This window comes from Chanodichthys erythropterus, chromosome 18 (genome assembly GCF_024489055.1).
Source record: "Chanodichthys erythropterus isolate Z2021 chromosome 18, ASM2448905v1, whole genome shotgun sequence".
NCBI lineage: Eukaryota > Metazoa > Chordata > Actinopteri > Cypriniformes > Xenocyprididae > Chanodichthys > Chanodichthys erythropterus.
Window position 1 is genome coordinate 29218226 of NC_090238.1, and position 20162 is coordinate 29238387.

Here is a 20162-nt window from a genome sequence, read left to right on the forward strand (position 1 = left end):
CACAAAAAGGATTCATGTCGCTTTAAAATATTAAGATAGAACCACTGAACTCACATGAATGTTTTAAATATGTTTTTAATAGTACCTTTATGGACCTTGAGAGTTTGAATGGGGCCATAATAGACGCCTCACTGAGCCATCGCATTTCATCAACAATATCTTAATTTGTGTTCGGACGTGTACGGGTGTAGAACGACATGAGGGTGAGAGTAATAAATGACATTATTTTCATTTTTGGGTGAACTAACCCTTTAACAAAAACCTGGCAACCCACACTGTAGATAACTCCGTCATGCGCATGCGCACTTGCTCAGTCCTATCTGAGTTATAGAAGATGTCATTCGCAAGAAGACTGCTCATAAGCGCCCCTAAAACAGCGTCATTTCACCTTCTGAAGTATGCACACATTAGCGAAATGAAATCCGGATGTAATGTCTAATATAAAACGACTTTGTTTGGTACCTGTTCTTCGGTTAATATAGCAATCGCAGGTAGCTTAGCTAGCTAGCTTGAGAACAGTTGCGATTGAAAGCTAACAGCACAGATGACAACATTGATAACTTAAAGTAGCACATCAACACTTTTGAATGTCGAATGATAATCGCCACATGTACGTTAAAATATTTGCTTTAATTAATTGCTATTAATTTAATTACGGTGAAATTGTTGTCGGTTGCTTAAAATAAATGTATCTTCTGTTAACGTACACACATTAAGCGTAATAAATAGTTTCATAGTTATTTTTAATGTAATATAACCATAATACTGTGCTGTGGATATCGAAAATGGTTAGTGTGATCAAGGGCATTGTGTGCAGCAGTTCAGTGTGTCACGTGTGTTTGTTTTTGTTGTTTAGCGTTTCCTCGGCCAGAGTTCACACAGTGAGAACATGTCCAGCTCCTCTCACCTCCACTGCGCGCTACAGCAGCGCCTCCTCCACCAAACAACTGCAAAACTCATCCATTGCAGCTGATGACATACTTCTCAGTGATTCCTGTGTCAAGGTTTGAACTCGCCTACACTTAAGCATACATCACATTTTTGTCAGTTACAAAAAAAAACCCATCATACTAGACATGGACAACAACAAATAATATTAATCAAATAAAAATGTCTTTGTTTTTTTATTATTCCTGCAGAGGCTTGGTGAGATAATGGTTAAGGGAGAGTATCTGAGGATATCAGTGGAGGGAGGGGGATGTTCAGGATTCCAGTATAAATTCTCAGTGGATGGTGCTAGAAACGAAGATGACAGGTAATTACAAAAATCAGTGCGAGGCACTGTCCTCAAACAGGGCTTGAAAAACTTGAATCACTCAGAAATCCATGTTTTTCATCAACCTCAGGTCAATATCATGTTATATTTACATGTACTGTATTTTATATGAGTTTTTGAGCAATTTTGTCTAACTTTAAGTGAGTTTAAACCCATGATTTTGTTGTTTTCTAGCAACAAACAATAAATAAACAAAAATTAGATAATCTAGGATTTATGTTATAAATTAGAATAAAATGTTAATTTAACTTACTAAATTATACTTAAAAATATTCAGTTTATATTTAATATACAATAATAGTATTCCTATATACTTCTTTTTAGTATCATATAAAAGAAAAAAAAAAATTTTTGATCATTTTATGTACAAAATCTTTGGAAGTTTGATGCTGTAGAAAGAGTCTAAACTGTGTTACTACATATTAAAAAATATATATTATTGCTAAATAATTCAAATATTTTAACACATTTTGGATGAATATTGAATAAGGAGGTGAGAGCGCCATTTTAAAGTCCCTGTAAAATCATTTTAAAGTATGTGTTTTGAGCTTGTCACACCACAGAAAAATGTGTTATTAACCACCCAGCCAAATTTGAATTATTAAAAAAATCTGCAAGTAAATGAAATAAGTTATCAAAATCTCAAAAAAATAGGCAGCGCTCTCTGCGCTCAAACGCAGGGGGCGTGTCCGCTGTCGGCGTTGAAACCACGCCCACTCGAGAGAGCTGCCGTCTCAACTGACTTTTCTAATGAGTCAAACTGATGCATACAAACAAAAGAACCACGTAAGAGGGTTGCACATTTTAGTAGAGTTACTGTGGAGTACCTATTATAACATAAGCACACACGACAACTTACACTCATTGGGCACGTACTGTTGTCGAGTCGACAAATGACGGTGCCGCGAGACGGGAGGATGAAGGCCGGGACGGGAGAGACTCTGTCCGGCCATATATATCATTGGTTATCATCGGGACGGTAAGAAGGCCGAGGCGGGAGGGATGGACGAGGTCTGTTCAGTCACATTCACCAAAAACAGCGGATTATCTGTGAATCCCAGCTGTCTGATCAAAGTTTGTAAAATATCCGGTTTACAACGATCACTTTAGAATCCTTCATATCGTTTTAGGAAATTTAAATAAGGAGACCGATATTGTATATTTTACAACCATGTAATATGCATTTGCGTGACGAAGGCATTACTAAATGTACAAAGGGCTGTATGACTGTAATGACACTCGAGACCATAGGCTCGAGACACAGCGAATGAACCGCTGTAGAGTTAGAGGCGGCGCCACGCTCGGTGCGTCATCGACAGTTGTATAGTGTCAGGGGTGGGGCTATGCTCGGGGGACGATGTGCGTCATTAGACCCCCGTTTTAGCTCCGCCCAAAAAATCCTGAGCAGAGACTTGGTGAAAAACTGTTTAATGCTCTAACTTCACAATTAAGCATTAATCAATTCACAGACTTTGTAATGTTTCAGCAATACATTTGTAACATTTATAAAGTGTTTAGAAAGAATTCTCAGAATTGACTTTACAGGGACTTTAAGGATAAGGGTACAGACTTTTAATCAATGTAAAACTTCATTCTATGTTAATTGTATCTTGTTGATCTAACTTTTCTAATAGTTCTCTCTAAAGAACATGAGATTTGTGCCTTCCTTTGTTACCAAGTCTTAAGATTTATACTGCAGAAATCATTTATGAAATGAATTTTTGATTTCTTGCATTTATTTCTCTTTCTTTCCAGAGTGTTTGAAAGAAATGGTGTTGGGATAATAATTGACCAGGACAGTCTGGAGTTTGTGAAAGGATCCACTATTGACTTCAGTCAGGAGCTCATCCGCTCTTCCTTTCAGGTGTTGAAGAACCCGCAGGCTGAACACGGCTGCTCATGCGGCTCGTCCTTCTCTGTGAAGTTCTGACACATATTCTCTCCATCACAGTGTTGCAATTTGTTAAGTTATTAATGCATGCATTGCTATGTGCTGCTTTAAGATCAGTCAGAAGCATAATAATAAGCTAACATTAGAGATTCTGATATATGGCCACAAATGACATGATGGAAGAAAATCACAACCTACAGATGTTAGTGTGTTGTATATAAGGAAGATTGTAAATATATTTCTAATAAAGTTATAAGATTATAAAATTTTCCATTGCCTGTTGAGATTCTTAAATCTGTGGAATAGAGCCTGTTGAATCACAGTGTTTGGAGGAATCATGTGATCAATAGGTTAACATTTCTGGAGATAAAGCTCAGAAAATGTGTATTTTGGATTGATCATAGAACTGAGTTAAAAAGCTTCCTGATTGCATTATAAAAACCAGTAAACTGTAAGTAAATATCATATTATATGGGTAATGAGGAAGTTCATTATCGTAGTGTGCTGTTCTTTTTTTTTTTTACACTGACAAAGTCTTTCCCTTGAAAGAAGATCAAATAAACTGTGCCAAAAGATTGAAAGGAATGTTACGGGTTCAAAACAAGATAAAAGAACTTTGACTCAGTCCTCATTTGAATTACATTACTGTAAACTATACTCTGATAATCAACAATATGACACAGATTTGTATTGAACCCGGAACGATCAGTCCACGTCGCTTTAGAACGAGTGAGATTTCTATAACTTGCAATCTGATTGAGACGATTCAATAACTATGACAATGTTTTACATGAATGTGTCATATATGTACATTTTTTTATTATTAAAGTTGGCTTTTAAGAAACATTTCACAAAAATATACAAAAGAATGTCTTTACAAATGATATTTACATCGATAACAAGAAAATCATAATACGCATTAAGCATCTCTTTCGATCAGAATGTTAACACTGAAGGAGAGAAAATGTTGCATTTCATATCTTCAGTTCACTCTGAGCCTCGACAATCCAGCAGAGTAAAATCAAATGGAAAAAAAACCCAACAATGATAAAAAACTGATTCCTAATCAGAATGATTGTGATGTCATAAAGGCTTCAGCAGCAAGATGAACAGTGAATTCAGATAAGACAGCATTGGAACAAACTCTTTTCATTCATTTTCTGAGGGATTGCATCACCATTTTTTTCTTTTAAACTTTGATCTCAGACATAAAACACGAAGCATACAGTTCATTCCTACTCACACACAGACATTTACTAGTCGAGCTAAAGCTGCTACATACGAGGTTAGGAGTGTCATCTACTGTTAAGGGAGATCAGATCACGTTCAAGATCAACATTAAAAGACCACTGGACAACCACAGTGAGCAGGTCAAGTATACAGTGCATAGAATGCTTTGGCATGCTGACATCCTAGAATATAACGCCAGTGTTACATTCAGGGAGAAGGCCACAGGAGATCTATTAAACCTTGAAAAGAATCACCCAACTAAACCAACATTAAGAAATACAACACAAAACAATCAGGTTATAATATAAAACGAAAATCTCCAACAAAAACACCACACCTAAATTAACAAAAAACACTCAACGGGTATTTTAAGGCTAATCGTACTTCGCTTGCTACAAGTTCTTTCTCAGTTGGAAGAGAACCTCAAAAACATTGATACAGATGGACTCCAAAATAAATTACGTCCTGCAACTTGTAGCTCAAGATTTTCTTTTAAATAATAATAATAATAATAAAAAAATAATAATAAAAAAAAAAGAGGGGTAAACACATACACATCTGACAGATCTTTTACTGTATGTTGGGTCTTTTGACACCTTGGCCCAACTATCATTCAAAAACGGCTCAGTTCAGGTATGGGTGACACATGCATCCGGTCACGGATCAGACGGGTAGTAAGACTCTGTGAAGATCAGCTTCTGATCTGTTCACTCGTGCTGTCAGCTGGGCTCGTGATGGTTTTGAGGCAGAGGGGAAGAGACCACATGTCCTCAGTGAGGAGCGTGAACACACCGCCAAACAAACAGGCTGTAGAACAAACACAGAGAAAATGTAACATTATAAATAGGAAAGTTTCTTTCTTCATTGTACAACATTTAGGACTGACTGACTGACTGACTGACTGACTGACTGACTGACTGACTGACTGATTGATTGATTGATTGATTTATTGATTGACTGGGCTTTTTCTAGATGCATCAGCGCCAATGCATCTCAAACAAGCTGATTGATTGATTCATTCATTCATTCATTTAAAGTTTCACTTAACATTAGCAAATATGGCAAAAAAGTACATTTTGTATCCTAATTTGTCATCTGTTAGTCATGTGTTGTTCCAAAATATTCATATACATGCACTACTATTCAAAAGTTTGGGATAGGTACTTTTTTTTTTATGAATACTTTTATTCAGAAATTATGCACAGTAAAGACATTAAAGACATTACATTGTTTTATACAAAAGAAAAATCTATTTTAAATTATCTACTTTAAAGGTGCCCTAGAACCAGTTTTTACAAGATGTAATATAAGTCTAAGGTGTCCCCTGAATGTGTCTGTGAAGTTTCAGCTCAAAATACCCCATAGATTTTTATAAATTATTTTTTTTTAACTGCATATTTTGGGGCATCATTAACTATGCACTGATTCAGACTGCGGCCCCTTAAAATCACACACTCCCTGCATCCCGAGCTCTCGACTATAATACAGTGCATTTATAAAGTTCACACAGCTAATATAACCCTCAAATGGATCTTTACAAGATGTTCATCATGCATACTGCATGCATGCTTCGGATCATGTGAGTATAGTATTTATTTGGATGTTTACGTTTGATTCTGAATGAGTTTGAGGCTATGCTTTGTGGCTAACGGCTAACATTACACAATGTTGGAGAGATTTATAGAGAATGACGTTGTGTTTGTGGATTATACAGACTGCAAGTGTTTAAAAATGAAAATAATGATGGCTCTCTTGTCTCTGTGAATACAGTAAGAAACGATGGTAACTTTAACCACATTTCACAGTACATTAGCAACATGCTAACAAAACAATTTACAAATATCACTAAAAATATCATGTTATCATGGATCATGTCAGTTATTATCGCTCCATCTGCCATTTTTTGCTGTTGTTCTTGCTTGCTTACCTATTCTGATGATTCAGCTGTGCACAGCCAGACGTTAATACTGGCTGCCCTTGTCTAATGCCTTGAACATGGGCTGGCATATGCAAATATTGGGGGCGTACATATTAATGATCCCGACTGTTATGTAACAGTCTGTGTTATTTTGAGATTCGCCTGTTCGTTGGAGGTCTTTTAAACAAATGAGATTTATATAAGAAGGAGGAAACAATGGAGTTTGAGACTCACTGTATGTCTTTTCCATGTACTGAACTCTTGTTATTTAACTATGCCGAGGTAAATTCCATTTTTGATTCTAGGGCACCTTTAAATAAATACTGTTTCTTTTTCTTCACCAAAGGATCCTGAAAAAATGTATTATGGTTTCAACAAAAAAAATTAAGCAGCATAACGTTTTTCAAAACATAATAAGAAATATTTCTTAAACATCTATCATCTATCTATCTATCTATCTATCTATCTATCTATCTATCTATCTATCTATCTATCTATCTATCTATCTATCTATCTATCTATCTATCTATCTATCTATCTATCTATCTATCTATCTATCTATCTATCTATCTATCTATCTATCTTTTGAGTTAACAGAACAGAATAAAACGTGTTAAAGTTTTTGATAAAAGTAAAACAAAGCTGACAACTTAGATTGGACCCTGAAACTGTAACACAGAAAACACACTGAAACTTTCTCTATATGTTGATTTTAAATAGGAATAATGCTAAAGAAAGTACAGAAAGATAGGGGCCTGTGAGCCCCTATCTTTAACGAAAGCACAAGTGAACAAGCACCTTCTATCATCGCCTCCAGCACTGACGACAAAGCGATCCCCACTGGTGAAGCGGATGTTGGTCAGGTGGGCAGAGTGGCCCAGAAAACGTTTGTGTTTGGCCTGAGGAAACAGATTCTAGTGAGACAATTTGCAATTTTATCCTTGATAAAGCAGAAATATGTGCTGCACAGGTCAAAAGAGTGGACGAGGGAACATTTTATTTTAATATATAACAAGTATGCATATATAATGAAAACACAAAAGATTTTACAGTCTAATTCAACAGCTGACCTTTGGCTGTTGTGAGAATGTTTTGTTCTGTGTTGACAAAAACTGTCACATCCAGCCCTTTACTGTCTTGTGATGTGCTGTCACATGCTAGGGCATTATACAATATGCAGAGACAGCGAAAGTGGTTTCTATTTATCTGTAGGAACAGCACTATTGACACTTGTGAAAAAGAAGTACACTTTAGCATACTTATTACTGAAATAATAAAAAATATACTTAAGGGTCTACTGAACATGTTTACGGACACTTACAGTAATTGCATGTTATTTACAATTAAATGAAAATGTATTAGTTTAAATTTATATTAAATGCAATCAGCTGAACTTTGGAGTGCTTTATGACCCAGTTTAGTAGGGTGTAAGTACATCAATATATGTAATTCCATAATTCTATTGTCTTTGAAATACAGTTAAAGTGTACTGTTGAATACTGGCAAGCAACTATAGTACACAAAAATATAATTTTATATATTTTTTATAGAAACTTGTATGTAATGTATTTAAATATATTTGTAATTACACATGAGGTTACAACTGAGTACATTTAAAATATTATTAACTTTAAATTTAAAATTATAATGAAATACTTTACATGTGCTTTAGTATGTTAGTCAACACATCAAAATAAGTGTACTTCTTTACAGCACAATAGATTATTAAAACAATGATTTAAAATGTACTATAAATATGGAGTACAAGTAAAAATGTGCACTTTTTAAACCTGTAGTCTAGAAAGTGTGTCATGAAAGTGTACTCTCTTTAAGTACACTGAAGTTGCGTTTGATTTAATTAGTACTATAATATCTGCAAGTACACTTTAAACAAAATACTTGGTTACACTTTATTTTAAGGTGTCTTTGTTACTGTAATTATACATTTAAGTACTGAGTAATATTAAGTAACCCTACAGTAACTACATGTACTTACTATAGGGATAGGATTACAGGATTACTGGTTTGGTTGAGGGTTGGTAGCATGTAATTATGCATAATTTGTAGTTATTACTATAGTAAATGCATGTAACATATGTAACAGTGAAAATAAAATAAAGTGTAAAATAAAGTGTTAATACTTTTAAGATATGAAGTACACTACAAGTGCACATTCAGTATAATAAGAGCACCTCTTTTTCACAAGGGGACTGAAATCAGGTCAGTTTTGGAACAAAAAGGACATCTTTGTGTTTCTTACTGTCGTATCGTTGAGTTACTTGGGTAACTTATGTTTAGTTAATCACAGAAACTAATTACAACCACAAATTTGAACCATTTCACATGTATAACACACTTATTTCATATGCAAAGACTTGCTGTTTAAGTTAAAGGAGAAATGCTCCTTAAACAGTGTTTAAATCAGAGGTTCAGAAAAGGTCGGAACATGGCCATTTATGTATATAATATGACTGCATTGCATCATACCAACCATACCAAATCATACCAACATTATAAGTGGCCACAGGGAACATGCCACATTTGGATGTTGTCTATTCAAATATGGCAATTGAATTTTCCTGATGCTTCTCAACAGCATCAGTCCCCATCCAATTTCATTGTATGTAAGAGAGCAGCGTGAACCTTCTTCAAAACATCTCTTTTGTGTTTCATGGAAGAAAATCATATGGGTTTGGAACAACATGAGGGTGAGTAAATGATGAAAGAATTTTTATTTTCAATCCTTAAGACCTCATGGATGAACGTGATTTCACCAAGTAGACCATGTTTCTGAATCAACATCTTTGCTGATCCTGGAACAACATTCCAATCAACCAATCAGATTTGAGGGTCAAGTTTACAGTTTAGGCTTACAATCTGGGTTAAGTGCTTCTACATCAGTGTAATTCACCTATCATTTAAGATCATTTATGGGTAGGGTTAGGTTCAGGGACTAAAATTTTCAGACAGGAATGTTGTTCCAGGATCAACAAAATACGTCTTATATTATTCCTGTAAAAAACACAGTATACTTACAAATTTTTCTGGACATGGAAAGTCGAACAGCTTAACCATTCCAAAGTCATCGCCTGTCACGATGTTGAGGCCGGAGTGAGACACACAAGCGCAGGTTACGTCTGCCTTATCTGTATTTCTGGACCAGATCCCCACCACTTCATCCCCTAGGACACTACAGAGACACCCAAACACTTCAACACTGCAGTACTGTCTCAGATTACTCTTTATTGATTTCATTTCTGTTTTATGGGACGCCCGCAGGGCTGGAACCACCAACTGTTACCAATGAGGTCTATAATAAAGGTGCACCAGACAGCAAAACAAGAAATTTAGCTTGAGTAACAAAATAAATGAAAAGCAATGCAGCAACCACAGACTTTCCTGTCCAGACAGGATTAGATTCCCTGAGTTAGCTGAAAACAGAAGGTAATTTGCTGTGTAATTTTTTATCACTTATGTGAGGAAAAACATGTTCAATTTAAACTGAATAAGATTATAAATTTATCTAACCTCCTTACCAAATGGATACTTATCATTGTTGTGAGGAGAAAAAATGCTACCTTTCAGAAAATGAAAAGAAAAAAAAAAAACACTGTATTTTTACATTAATTAAAAACTGTGTTGTCAAAGCAAATATTGTCGCTTTATATATGGCCAGACACTTGCATGTGTCATTATATTATTATCATTTTAAAAGATCAAGTTCAAATGGAGTTACAAGGTCTTTGGCCAGCAAATATCAGACATATATGGAATTAAACCACACCATGTTCGTTGATCTGACCAGAGGAGAAGTGTGGGTGCTTTGCAGCATTACCTTGTCCATGTGGCCCAGGTTATTCTGTCTATCACTGCTTGCTCAGTGACTTGCTTCCCAGAAGGCACCTCATAGACTACACGTTTATAAGCACCAGTAGACAACTGTAGAGAACACAGACAGTAAATACATTTGTAGAGCTGATCTAAAGCTGCCTAGCAGAGAAACAGCATAGAGAAAGTCATTACAATATCAACAATGTTTTAAAAAAGAAAAACCTTATATGTAATCAAATACTTTCTGTAAAGAATTCAGCTTAGGCAGTGATTCCCAAACATTTTAATTCAATTCAATAATTTAACAACACATTCACGTTCACGGTTCTTAGATGTTGTTTAATGGTCACAGGACACACAGGTAAACAAATAAAGTATTTGTAAAATAAAAACAAACAATATTTTGGTTTTATTTTGATTTTTAGTAAATAATTTATTTTAATTTTAAATTCTTATTATTTTATTGTTAATTTTATTATAACTTTTTAATTAATTAATTTAATTAACTCTTTCCCCACATATTTGATCATTTTCACAAAACTTTAATGGCCCCCAGAATATTTTATTGTATGTATATCTGAACATGCAATATATCAAAAGAAAAAACAGAGCCTCTGCTTTTAAACAACAACAAAAGATGTTTTATTCTAGCTTCATGTATTCTTTTTTAATCAACACTTGAATGTGGGGAAGTTTCATTAAAAAAAGCAACATTTTGAACAAAAAGCTGTTTTGTCTTTTTTGTTTGTTTGTTTTAAAGACCACACAATGTGCAAAAGCAATCCTTTTTTTTTTTGCCTGTGTTTTGATTCTGAGATTCTCTACTATTTGTGCAATAGCGCCCCCTACCATAAAAGACCTCAGAAGAACAGGCGAATCTCAACATAACACTGACTGTTACGTAACAGTCGGGGTGTACGCCCCAATATTTGCATATGCCAGCCCGTGTTCCCAACATTATGAAAGGGATTAGACAAGGGCAGCCAGTATTAATGTCTGGATGTGCACAGCCGAATCATCAGACTAGGTAAGCAAGCAAGAACAACAGCGAAAAATGGCAGATGGAGCAATAATAACTGACATGATCCATGATATCATGATATTTTTAGTGATATTTGTAAATTGTCTTTCTAAATGTTTCGTTAGCATGTTGCTAATGTACTGTTAAATGTGGTTAAAGTTACCATCGTTTCTTACTGTATTCACAGAGACAAGAGCCGTCGCTATTTTCATTTTTAAACACTTGCAGTATAATTCATAAACACAGCTTCATTCTTTATAAATCTCTCCAACAGTGTAGCTTTAGCCGTTAGCCATGGAGCATACTATCAAACTCATTCAGAATCAAATGTAAACAATATAACAGTATACAATACTCACATAATCCGACGCACGCATGACGAACACTTTGTAAAGATCCATTTGAGGGTTATATTAGCTGTGTAAACTTTGTTTAGGCACTGTTTAAGGCAAGCGCGAGCTCTGGGGGTGGAGAGCACGAGATTTAAAGGGGCCGCACAGCATAAATCGGCTCATATTTAATGATGCCCCAAAATAGCAGTTTAAAAAAAATTATTAAATAAAATCTATGGGGTATTTTGAGCTGAAACGTCACAGACACATTCAGGGGACACCTTAGACTTATATTACATCTTTTAAAAAAAACATTCGATGGTACCTTTAACTCTTTCCCCACCATTGACAGAAACAGGTGTGTTTGACTTGAAGAGGTGCTGTGCATGACACGGTGTATGACATCAAAGTACTGCAAGCGCGATTCGAAAGCATGTGTAGCCGTCTGCTCTCTAATTGCTCTTGCGGTACTTTTATGTCATACACTATTGGGTCTGCACAGTGCCGCTTCAAGTCAAACACGCCTGTTTCCGTCAATGGTGGGGAAAGAGTTAATTATTAGATTAGATTAATTATTAGATTCCCTCAGAAACCCAAGTGTGGGTAACCCTGGCTTAAGGCGCAGGTATAATTCGTTTTCCATGTTCTTCTCCATCTCTTTCAAAGTATAATCCTTTGACTGTGAGCATTAAATAATTTCAAGCACTCAAATCACTTGTACAAAAATCGGCTGCACGTGGACAGTGTGTGTGGACATCAACGGAATGAACCGATGATCAACAATCTGTGAGCCAGAGCAGAACAAAAACAAGTGAGATATTCTTTCAGCTTTAGGCCCCTGGTGGTGACATTTAGAATGTTGTAGCAGCCTTGTGAAAAACAGTACACTTGTGTATTTGTAGTGTAGTCCTGCTTCAAATCTTAAAATTGTATTTAAAAAAAAAAAAAAAAAACTGTGCTTGAAGATGGTATAATATAATTAAATAAAAGACCACTTAAGTGTACTTTGTAATAATGTCAAAGACACACATAAACACAGCCTAACATGCTGTACCTGCACAAAGCAGCTGTCAGCAGAAAAATCCATCTGCATGACAAAGCTAGGGATGTCCCTACAGCAGTTGATGCGGTTGAGCTGCGGTCCTAATGTCAGGTCGTAAAAATCCACAGCATTCTCACTGGAACCCACAGCCAGGTAGCGCGAGTCTGGACTGAACCTGAAGGAAAAGAAACTTTAGTTTTTGCAATGGACCACATTATTGGTAGAATTAAGCCCAAAGTATATTTCAGGTTCCCATGTTCAGCGACAGTCCGCGCACTGACGAAATTTTCATCATCAGGAGGGTCACTGGACATCTGCACACACTGTCCGCACAACCAATTTTTATGTCTGTGCAGACGGTTCGTGTACAACAGCGCATGTGAGAGACAGAGCGGAACGCGGAAAATGAAGTATACCTGGGGCTTCAAATAGCATTCACCTATGGAAGTTTGTTTCTGCCTCAGAGTAAAAATGTTTTGTGTACCTCATTATTGTGACTTTATTTCATATTTTTAAATTACCTTTATTTTTCATGCTGCAGTGGAAAATGGATTGAATTATTTTAGTGGCTGGAATTATTATGCATTTGTTTAGAATATTAAATAATACATAAGTCTCACCTGATATCTTGTATGGCAGAGCGCCGATCTCTCTTCTTCCCCCAGATCTTGAGTGAGGTGACGAGAAGGATGATGAACTCTCCATTCTTCATGCCGATGGCCACCATGTCCCCCTCTGGGCTATAGCTGACCGTGCGTGCAGGATGACCGAGGTTCACTTTATTGAGCATCTTCTGTTTTTCCACACAAGAAGACATTTGAATAAGCTTGTATCTCAGAAAACAAATTGACTATGCTTAGGCAGTATAGAATTTACCCTCTCTGAAATGTCCCAGAGTCGTACAGTGCCATCCTCTGCAGCTGACAGGAAGACGTCTCGGGTGGGATGAGCACCAAGTCCCCAGATAGGACCGTCCATGTGGCCGTTAACCAGGATGTTACATGCTGCATTCTTCTCACCGACCTCAATGATCTCAGCATTTCGAGTGCCTACAAGGATCTTCCCCTAAAGAATCAAGCAAGAGGACACAGGGTACCATACAGGCACTGTTCTAACTTGGGGAGCCACATTATTTATGAAAAAAAGGTTATTGACCCTTTGTAGGGAGTTCGATTGACAGGCCATCTAACCAATCATAACACCGAATTCACCATTATGTCCGACAAAGCAGTCAGGGGAGTTAGGAGATTACCTCGGTGGACTTGAACCTGCAAAATGGTGTGTATTTACGTTTTTCCACAGTTGAAACAAGATTCTTTCTGATGTTCTTTCATGTTTATTTGATGCTATAAATGAACTAGTAGGAAGAAGATAATCGGTTCACGAGCCACTTGAACTGAGGCGCTACAGCGATCTGTCACGAGTCACGACACATTAAAGAGCCACAAAACAGTATTTATTGTTTGAATTTCTTTAAAAATTAAATATTTTAAATTTGAGTAGTAACCGATAGTAACCTTCTCTGCCTTGTCTGTCGATGCATTGTCAGTGTCCTGTTTGCTCCGTGATGTACCTTTTTCACTGCTTGAGAACATGATGTGTGGCGTGAGAGCGGCATGGCTTGTCGGACATAGCAACAGTAACTAAAGGGGGCGGGTCTTTGCGAACGGTCAATTAACCATTTTCTCTTATTTCTATAGCATAATTGCTATATTAAATAATTATCTGTCTGTCTATCTGTCTATCTATCTATTTATCTATCAGATATCAAAAATATTGTGGGTTATTAATTACATATGCACACCAGTATCCCACACAAGGCATAATTCAGTGGAGTAAATCTTTTTTAAAACAACTGTAAATAAATAAATAAAAGTGGGTCCACACTATTAACACAACATCTGTTAAACACCTTAATGACTGCTGACCAACATGTACTGTCAGAGGTCCAGTAGTGTCCATCCTCTAGTCTATAATGTATTGATTTTGTATAAGCACTGTACCTTGCCCCTGCAGACAGAGCGAACACAGTCTATGATCTGGCCCGTCTCCAGTCTGAAGGCTCTGCATCGCTTCAACTCCTGATCCCACAGTTTCAGCGCGCCACCCTCCTTAGACCTGCAGAGGGCAGCCCACACAAATCCTCTCATTTACTACAACATCTTTTGAGGATTTTAATGCAAGTTCAGAAAACAAAATACTTTAGGTATAGATAGTCGGAAAGGTCAAGCCACTTACGGTCGTTCTTTGCCTCCCGTCACAATGAGTCCATCACGTAATGTGGTGTACATGGTGAACACAGGTCCAGTGTGAGCCTTAGCCACGATTCTCACTAGAATGTGTTCCTTCCACACACACACATCTCCACTAATGGTACCTGTAAATGTCAAGTTATTCTGAAAAGAAAACAAACCTGCACTAATCTAGTGACCTCTAAGAGAAAAACAGCACAAACATGGCAAAGCACAGCATTTTTTACATCTTTTTACACCCAATCTTTAAAAGTGTGAAATGTGATTTTTGAAGTTAAATATAATCATAAACAACTTTTTGAATTATTTCTTGACTTAACATCTTGTCCATTTAAGCTCTGACACACAAGTGCACAAACAAATGCACAAATGCACACATATGCTTGTATATATACATAAATACCGACTCGCACACATTCCCACATTCATTTAAAGGAATAGTTCACCCAAAAATAAAAATCTCAAATCTCATTAGTGCTTGTGTACATTAAAATATGGCATACACTACCGATCAAAGGTTTAGTGTCATTAAGTTTTTTTGTTTTCTAGTTTTTAAGTTTTTAATTAATAGGGTTAGGTTAGGGTTATGATTATTCAGCAAGGATGCATTAACAAGAAATGAGTCTTCAGTAATACCAGCCTTAGTTTCTGCACAAGCCTGTGTAGGTTTGTATCATATTTGCATAATGCCTGCCTATGGTCTTTTTTTGGCTGCCCATAAAATCTATAGCTCACCTTCAAACACTGTAGTTGTTGCTGAGGCCATCTGACCAATCAAAGAAGTGTAGACTCGTGGAAAGGAAGGGTTTAGCGAGACTGAAACCTTAATCGAACCCAGAATGTGTCTGTGAAGTTTCAGCTCAAAATACCCCACAGATCATTTTTTATAGCTTGTATAGCTTTTATAGCTTTATAGCTTTGGGTGTGAGCAAAAACATGCTGTTTTTGTGTGTGTGTCCCTTTAAATGCAAATGAGCTGCTGCTCCCGGCCCCCTTTTCAGAAGAGGGTGGAGCTTTAACAGATTGTGCTTCAATTGCTCAACAACAACAAAACTGGAGAATCTCACGAAGCCAAAATGAGGATTGTCAGTAACGGTGTTCAGCCTTACATTGTTCAAACCAGAGTCCGACACTGATGGAAGAAGTTACAACTTATAGAATACATATGGACGTTTCCGAATGATAAGTGAATAAATGTATGTAGTTGCTGTGGAGTTGATTCAGTTCATCGACTAGCATGTGCCGTCATGTTAATCTTTTGTGCAAATCAAGCATTGAATTGACCCTCATTTGTGAAGCAGTCCGGCGTAAAATGACGGCAAGGAAACAACACTGTACTACAACAACTCTTCCTCTTCTCTAAAGCAGCCCAACATGGCCTCACCCCCTTTGCTGTGTGTTCTCGAAGGCAGGGTTTATGTAAATTTTAGGGTTAGTGATGTCACTAACCCAGGAAAAAGATCATTGTAGTCTCTACCAGCCGTTTGATGTAGTCCTTAAAAAGAGATTTTGTAACTCTTTTGTAACTCATTGTAACTGCAGATATTGTTTGAGCTCTAACAGCAACATCACACACTAACTAAAGTTAAAAAAAGTGGAATCATAATCAACCACCTTTTAAAACTGCAATACTATTTATCAATATTACTGTTTTGCTGTTTTTTTTAATCAAATAAAATGCAGCCTTGGTGAGCATAAGTGACTTTTTCCAAAAATAATTAAAGAAAAATCTTACCTTACCCAACCTTTTCAATGGTAGTGCAGATAGAGCTTAATTTTGGGTGAACTATACCTTAATCTCTTAACATCATGTAAAAACAGAAGAATACTTACAGCTCCAAATGCCACTGAGAGCATGGTCTGCATACGGGCATCCTCAATGGAGCTCAGCACTCCTTTATTACTGAGCAGGGCCCTGCCGGCCAGCGTCCAGAACCGCACATGTTTAATCCCCACTGACACAAACTGAGTGTCCGAATCGGGTCGGAACTCTGCCACAAAGATCCTCTGGGTGTGACCGGCCCGACTTGCTACTTTGGCACCTTCAAAAAAAATTAAAACAGGTCACAAACCTGATATAAAAACACATGAAAGCAGCTGGAATGCTGTGGGTTGGTTGACCTGTACCTTCCTGCCACTTCCAGATGGTGAGGGTGTGCTGGGGGTCCAGACCCACAGAAAGCAGCAGTTTGCCAGTGGCACTAAAGCTTACAGAGCAAACGCCCCGAGAATGATGGCAGCGCAGCACAGAGAGGGTCTGTTTGTTCATGGCTTCCCACACGTGGATAGAAGGAGAAGTGGCTGCAAATACAGAGACTTTATTTGTATAAACTAATTTCACACTAAGTTTTAAATTTTTTTCTTAACCTCAGGTAAAGACCAATGTTTTTAGTGTGGAAAATTGTGAAGAGCCCAAAAGGGTTCTGAAGTATGCTAATATTTCAATAATGAAGTGCTAGTATGGGACAGCATTCCATGGAATTTTTTAAAAAACATAGAATGTCTCTTACCTGACATATCACCAGCATCACCTAAGTGAACAACAATAGCAGTTAAACATGGTAGGAGCAACACGTTTAAAAAATAAAAAATAAAATAAAAATTAGATAATTTTGAAATTAATTGGTGGAAAAATGTACTGTTTTCAAAAGTGTAGCACCACAATGTCCAAATTAAAAAATGAAATTTTTTTTTTTTTTTTTTTTTTAAATAAAGAACATGCTTCAAGCAATATGTGCAAATGGCAATAAAGTACAGCAGAGCAGAGGTGCAACTATTGGAAGGGAAAATTCAAAATTAGATTTTTTTTTTTTTTTTTTTTCAAAAATATTTTTCTCTTGAGGAAAAAAATCAAGTGATCTCATACACGTTTTGTCAAAATCAAAATCAAAATATTTTTTCAATTTGAACTTATTTCTCAGTAAAGTCTTCCAAGATCAACTTCTCTAAGCTATGCTATCCATGTTGTTTTTACAGCTCTATACTCTGACTGCATGTCATTGTCTCATTTGTTAAATGTTTTAGAGAAACATCCAGGACAAAGCTGATACCATGGCAGTCAAAGTGAGAAGAGAGGGTGAATGTTTTCACAAACATACCTACTTGGCCAGTTGCCACCACATTGGGGAACTTTGGGTGCTGATTAATAGTCAGGCACAGAATATCATCACTGTGTTCCAAATAGAAGCTCTGGCAGGCTGAAGGCAAGCAAACGGAAAACAGAATAATGATGCTCAACAACATTTTTGTCACGTCTTTATGCCTAAGATATAGATACCTGCCATATGTAGTGCATGTTTAATGCAATTTAATGTGCCAGAGTGGGTGGAAGTAGTGAGCAAGCATGGATTAGATATGAATTTTATTCATCAAAATTCATATCTAATCCATGCTTGCTCATTACTTGCGCCCACTCCAGCACATTAAAATGCAATAAACATGCATTACATATGGTAGGTATCTATGAGTTTTCTCCCCACCTGTTGTTAAGTTTAAGACGACCCCTACTGAGGCAGTGTGGTAAATGATGTCCGCCCCCTCATTAAGATAATGCACATTGTTACGGCAGTCGTTGCCTCGGTAACCAAACACCAGTTCAAGCACCAGGTCCTGCAGAGAGAGTCAAAGAGGGGTGTCTGAGGTCGTATCCATGACAACAGCAGAAAGTATCTGGCTCTCAGGATGTGAAAGGACAAGCACAGAGAAACTGGGCTGCAGTTCATTCAAGAGAGGTTAGGAAGATCATCTAACCACTGAGGAGACTGTAATGAACATTTAATGGATTGAAAAGTTATCCATATCCAAACTACAAACAAAACCACTACTAAGTAATTTAAAGTATAGTATAGTATAGTATTGAATAGGATAGATAGTACATGGATATGAATATAGTACAGTACTGTGTAGAACTGCATAGGATACTACAGAAAAAATAAGTGTGGCGTAAATGCGTAAGGCCACGTCAGGGAGGAGTAGGGCTATATATCCTGCCAACAACGATAGATAGATTGTTAGCACATTGTGTCAGTCTTTGAAAACCCCTGGTATATAGTATATGTAAGTAGTACAGTACTGTAGTACAAGACAGGACAGGACAGGACATGAAAGGAAAGGAAAGGAAAGGAAAGGAAAGGACAGGAAAGGACAGGAAAGGAAAGGAAAGGAAAGGAAAGGAAAGGAAAGGAAAGGAAAGGAAAGGAAAGGAAAGTGTAATAAAATAAAAGATGGGACAAGGCAGGAAAAGACAGGACAGAGTGGGATAGGATAGGATAGGATAGGATAGGATAGGATAGTGCAGTTAGGGTTCAGGTTAGTAGTACAAAATATAATGGGACAGGGCAGGAAAGGACAGGATAGGATAGGATAGGATAGTGCAGTGTAATAGTAAAGGACAGGACAGGATGGGAAAGGATATGTTAGTATAATATACAAAGAAAGGAAAGGAAAGGAAAGGAAAGGAAAGGAAAGGAAAGGAAAGGAAAGGAAAGGAAAGGAAAGGGTAATAAAATAAAAGATGGGACAGGTCAGGAAAGGACAGGCCAAAGTGGGATAGGATAGGATAGTGCAGTTAGGGTTTGGGTTAGAACAAAATATAATGGGACAGGGCAGGAAAGGACAGGATAGGACAGGATAGTGCAGTGTAATAGTAAAGGACAGGACAGGATGGGAAAGGATATGCTAGTATAATATACAAGGAAAGGAAAGGAAAGGAAAGGAAAGGAAAGGAAAGGAAAGGAAAGGAAAAGGAAAGGAAAGGAAAGGAAAGGAAAGGAAAGGAAAGGAAAGGAAAGGAAAGGAAAGGAAAGGAAAGGGTAATAAAATAAAAGATGGGACAGGGTAGGAAAGGACAGGCCAGAGTGGGATAGGGTAGGATAGGATAGGATAGGATAGGATAGTGCAGTGTAATAATAAAGGACAGGACAGGGCAGGACAGGATGGGAAAGGATAGGATATGATAGTTTAATATACAAGGCAAGGCAAGGCAAGGCAAGGCAAGGCAAGGAAAGGCAAGGCAAGGCAAGGCAAGGCAAGGCAAGGCAAGGCAAGGCAAGGCAAGGCAAGGCAAGGCAAGGAAAGGAAAGGAAAGGAAAGGAAAGGAAAGGAAAGGAAAGGAAAGGAAAGGAAAGTGATGGATGATGCATGTTTGACTTGATTACATATAGCTATATTCCACACAAAAAAAAAACAAACAAACAAAATAAAAATAATGGTTCTGATCTGCCATCGCTCACTTCAATAGGCCTCTTTTTCTTGCCCACGTTGTTGGTCTGTAGTTTCTCTGGCATTGGTGGAGCCCTGCTCACTGGGGGTCTACATCCAAAGACAAAACACAGCCACTTTATCAGACTTACAGCAGTAATAAGGTCGGT

General features: G+C 37.1%; 2 protein-coding genes across 7 annotated transcripts in view; one reads left to right on the plus strand and one right to left on the minus strand.

The window, feature by feature from the left end:
• Positions 1 to 285: 285 nt before the first annotated feature.
• On the plus strand, positions 286 to 3389 carry isca2 (iron-sulfur cluster assembly 2). Of its 2 annotated transcripts, none has more exons than XM_067367806.1 (4): positions 286 to 396; positions 857 to 1004; positions 1140 to 1255; positions 3032 to 3389. In XM_067367806.1, exons 1-4 carry the CDS (start codon positions 335 to 337, stop codon positions 3204 to 3206), a joined length of 501 nt encoding a protein of 166 aa, XP_067223907.1. In that variant the 5' UTR covers positions 286 to 334; the 3' UTR covers positions 3207 to 3389. The 2 variants fall into 2 exon arrangements, with proteins under 2 accessions (XP_067223907.1, XP_067223908.1); XM_067367807.1 differs by lacking the exon at positions 286 to 396 and adding an exon at positions 416 to 610.
• Positions 3390 to 4254: 865 nt separating this feature from the next.
• eml5 (EMAP like 5) overlaps positions 4255 to 20162 on the minus strand; it is a 92807-nt gene continuing 76899 nt past the window's right edge. For 3 of the 5 annotated variants that reach the window (XM_067367086.1, XM_067367087.1, XM_067367088.1), the window contains 15 exons: positions 20025 to 20103; positions 18273 to 18402; positions 17892 to 17990; positions 17304 to 17324; positions 16921 to 17094; positions 16627 to 16835; positions 14780 to 14937; positions 14545 to 14659; positions 13418 to 13606; positions 13162 to 13334; positions 12554 to 12716; positions 10151 to 10254; positions 9352 to 9505; positions 7114 to 7214; positions 4255 to 5204 (listed from right to left, as the gene is read on the minus strand). In XM_067367086.1, coding sequence (XP_067223187.1) covers positions 5168 to 5204; positions 7114 to 7214; positions 9352 to 9505; positions 10151 to 10254; positions 12554 to 12716; positions 13162 to 13334; positions 13418 to 13606; positions 14545 to 14659; positions 14780 to 14937; positions 16627 to 16835; positions 16921 to 17094; positions 17304 to 17324; positions 17892 to 17990; positions 18273 to 18402; positions 20025 to 20103 — 1906 coding nt within the window. In that variant the 3' untranslated portion in view covers positions 4255 to 5167. Of the gene's footprint in view, positions 5205 to 7113; positions 7215 to 9351; positions 9506 to 10150; positions 10255 to 12553; positions 12717 to 13161; positions 13335 to 13417; positions 13607 to 14544; positions 14660 to 14779; positions 14938 to 16626; positions 16836 to 16920; positions 17110 to 17303; positions 17325 to 17891; positions 17991 to 18272; positions 18403 to 20024; positions 20104 to 20162 lie in introns of all 5 variants that reach the window. The other 2 variants (XM_067367090.1, XM_067367089.1) reach the window with 2 other exon arrangements.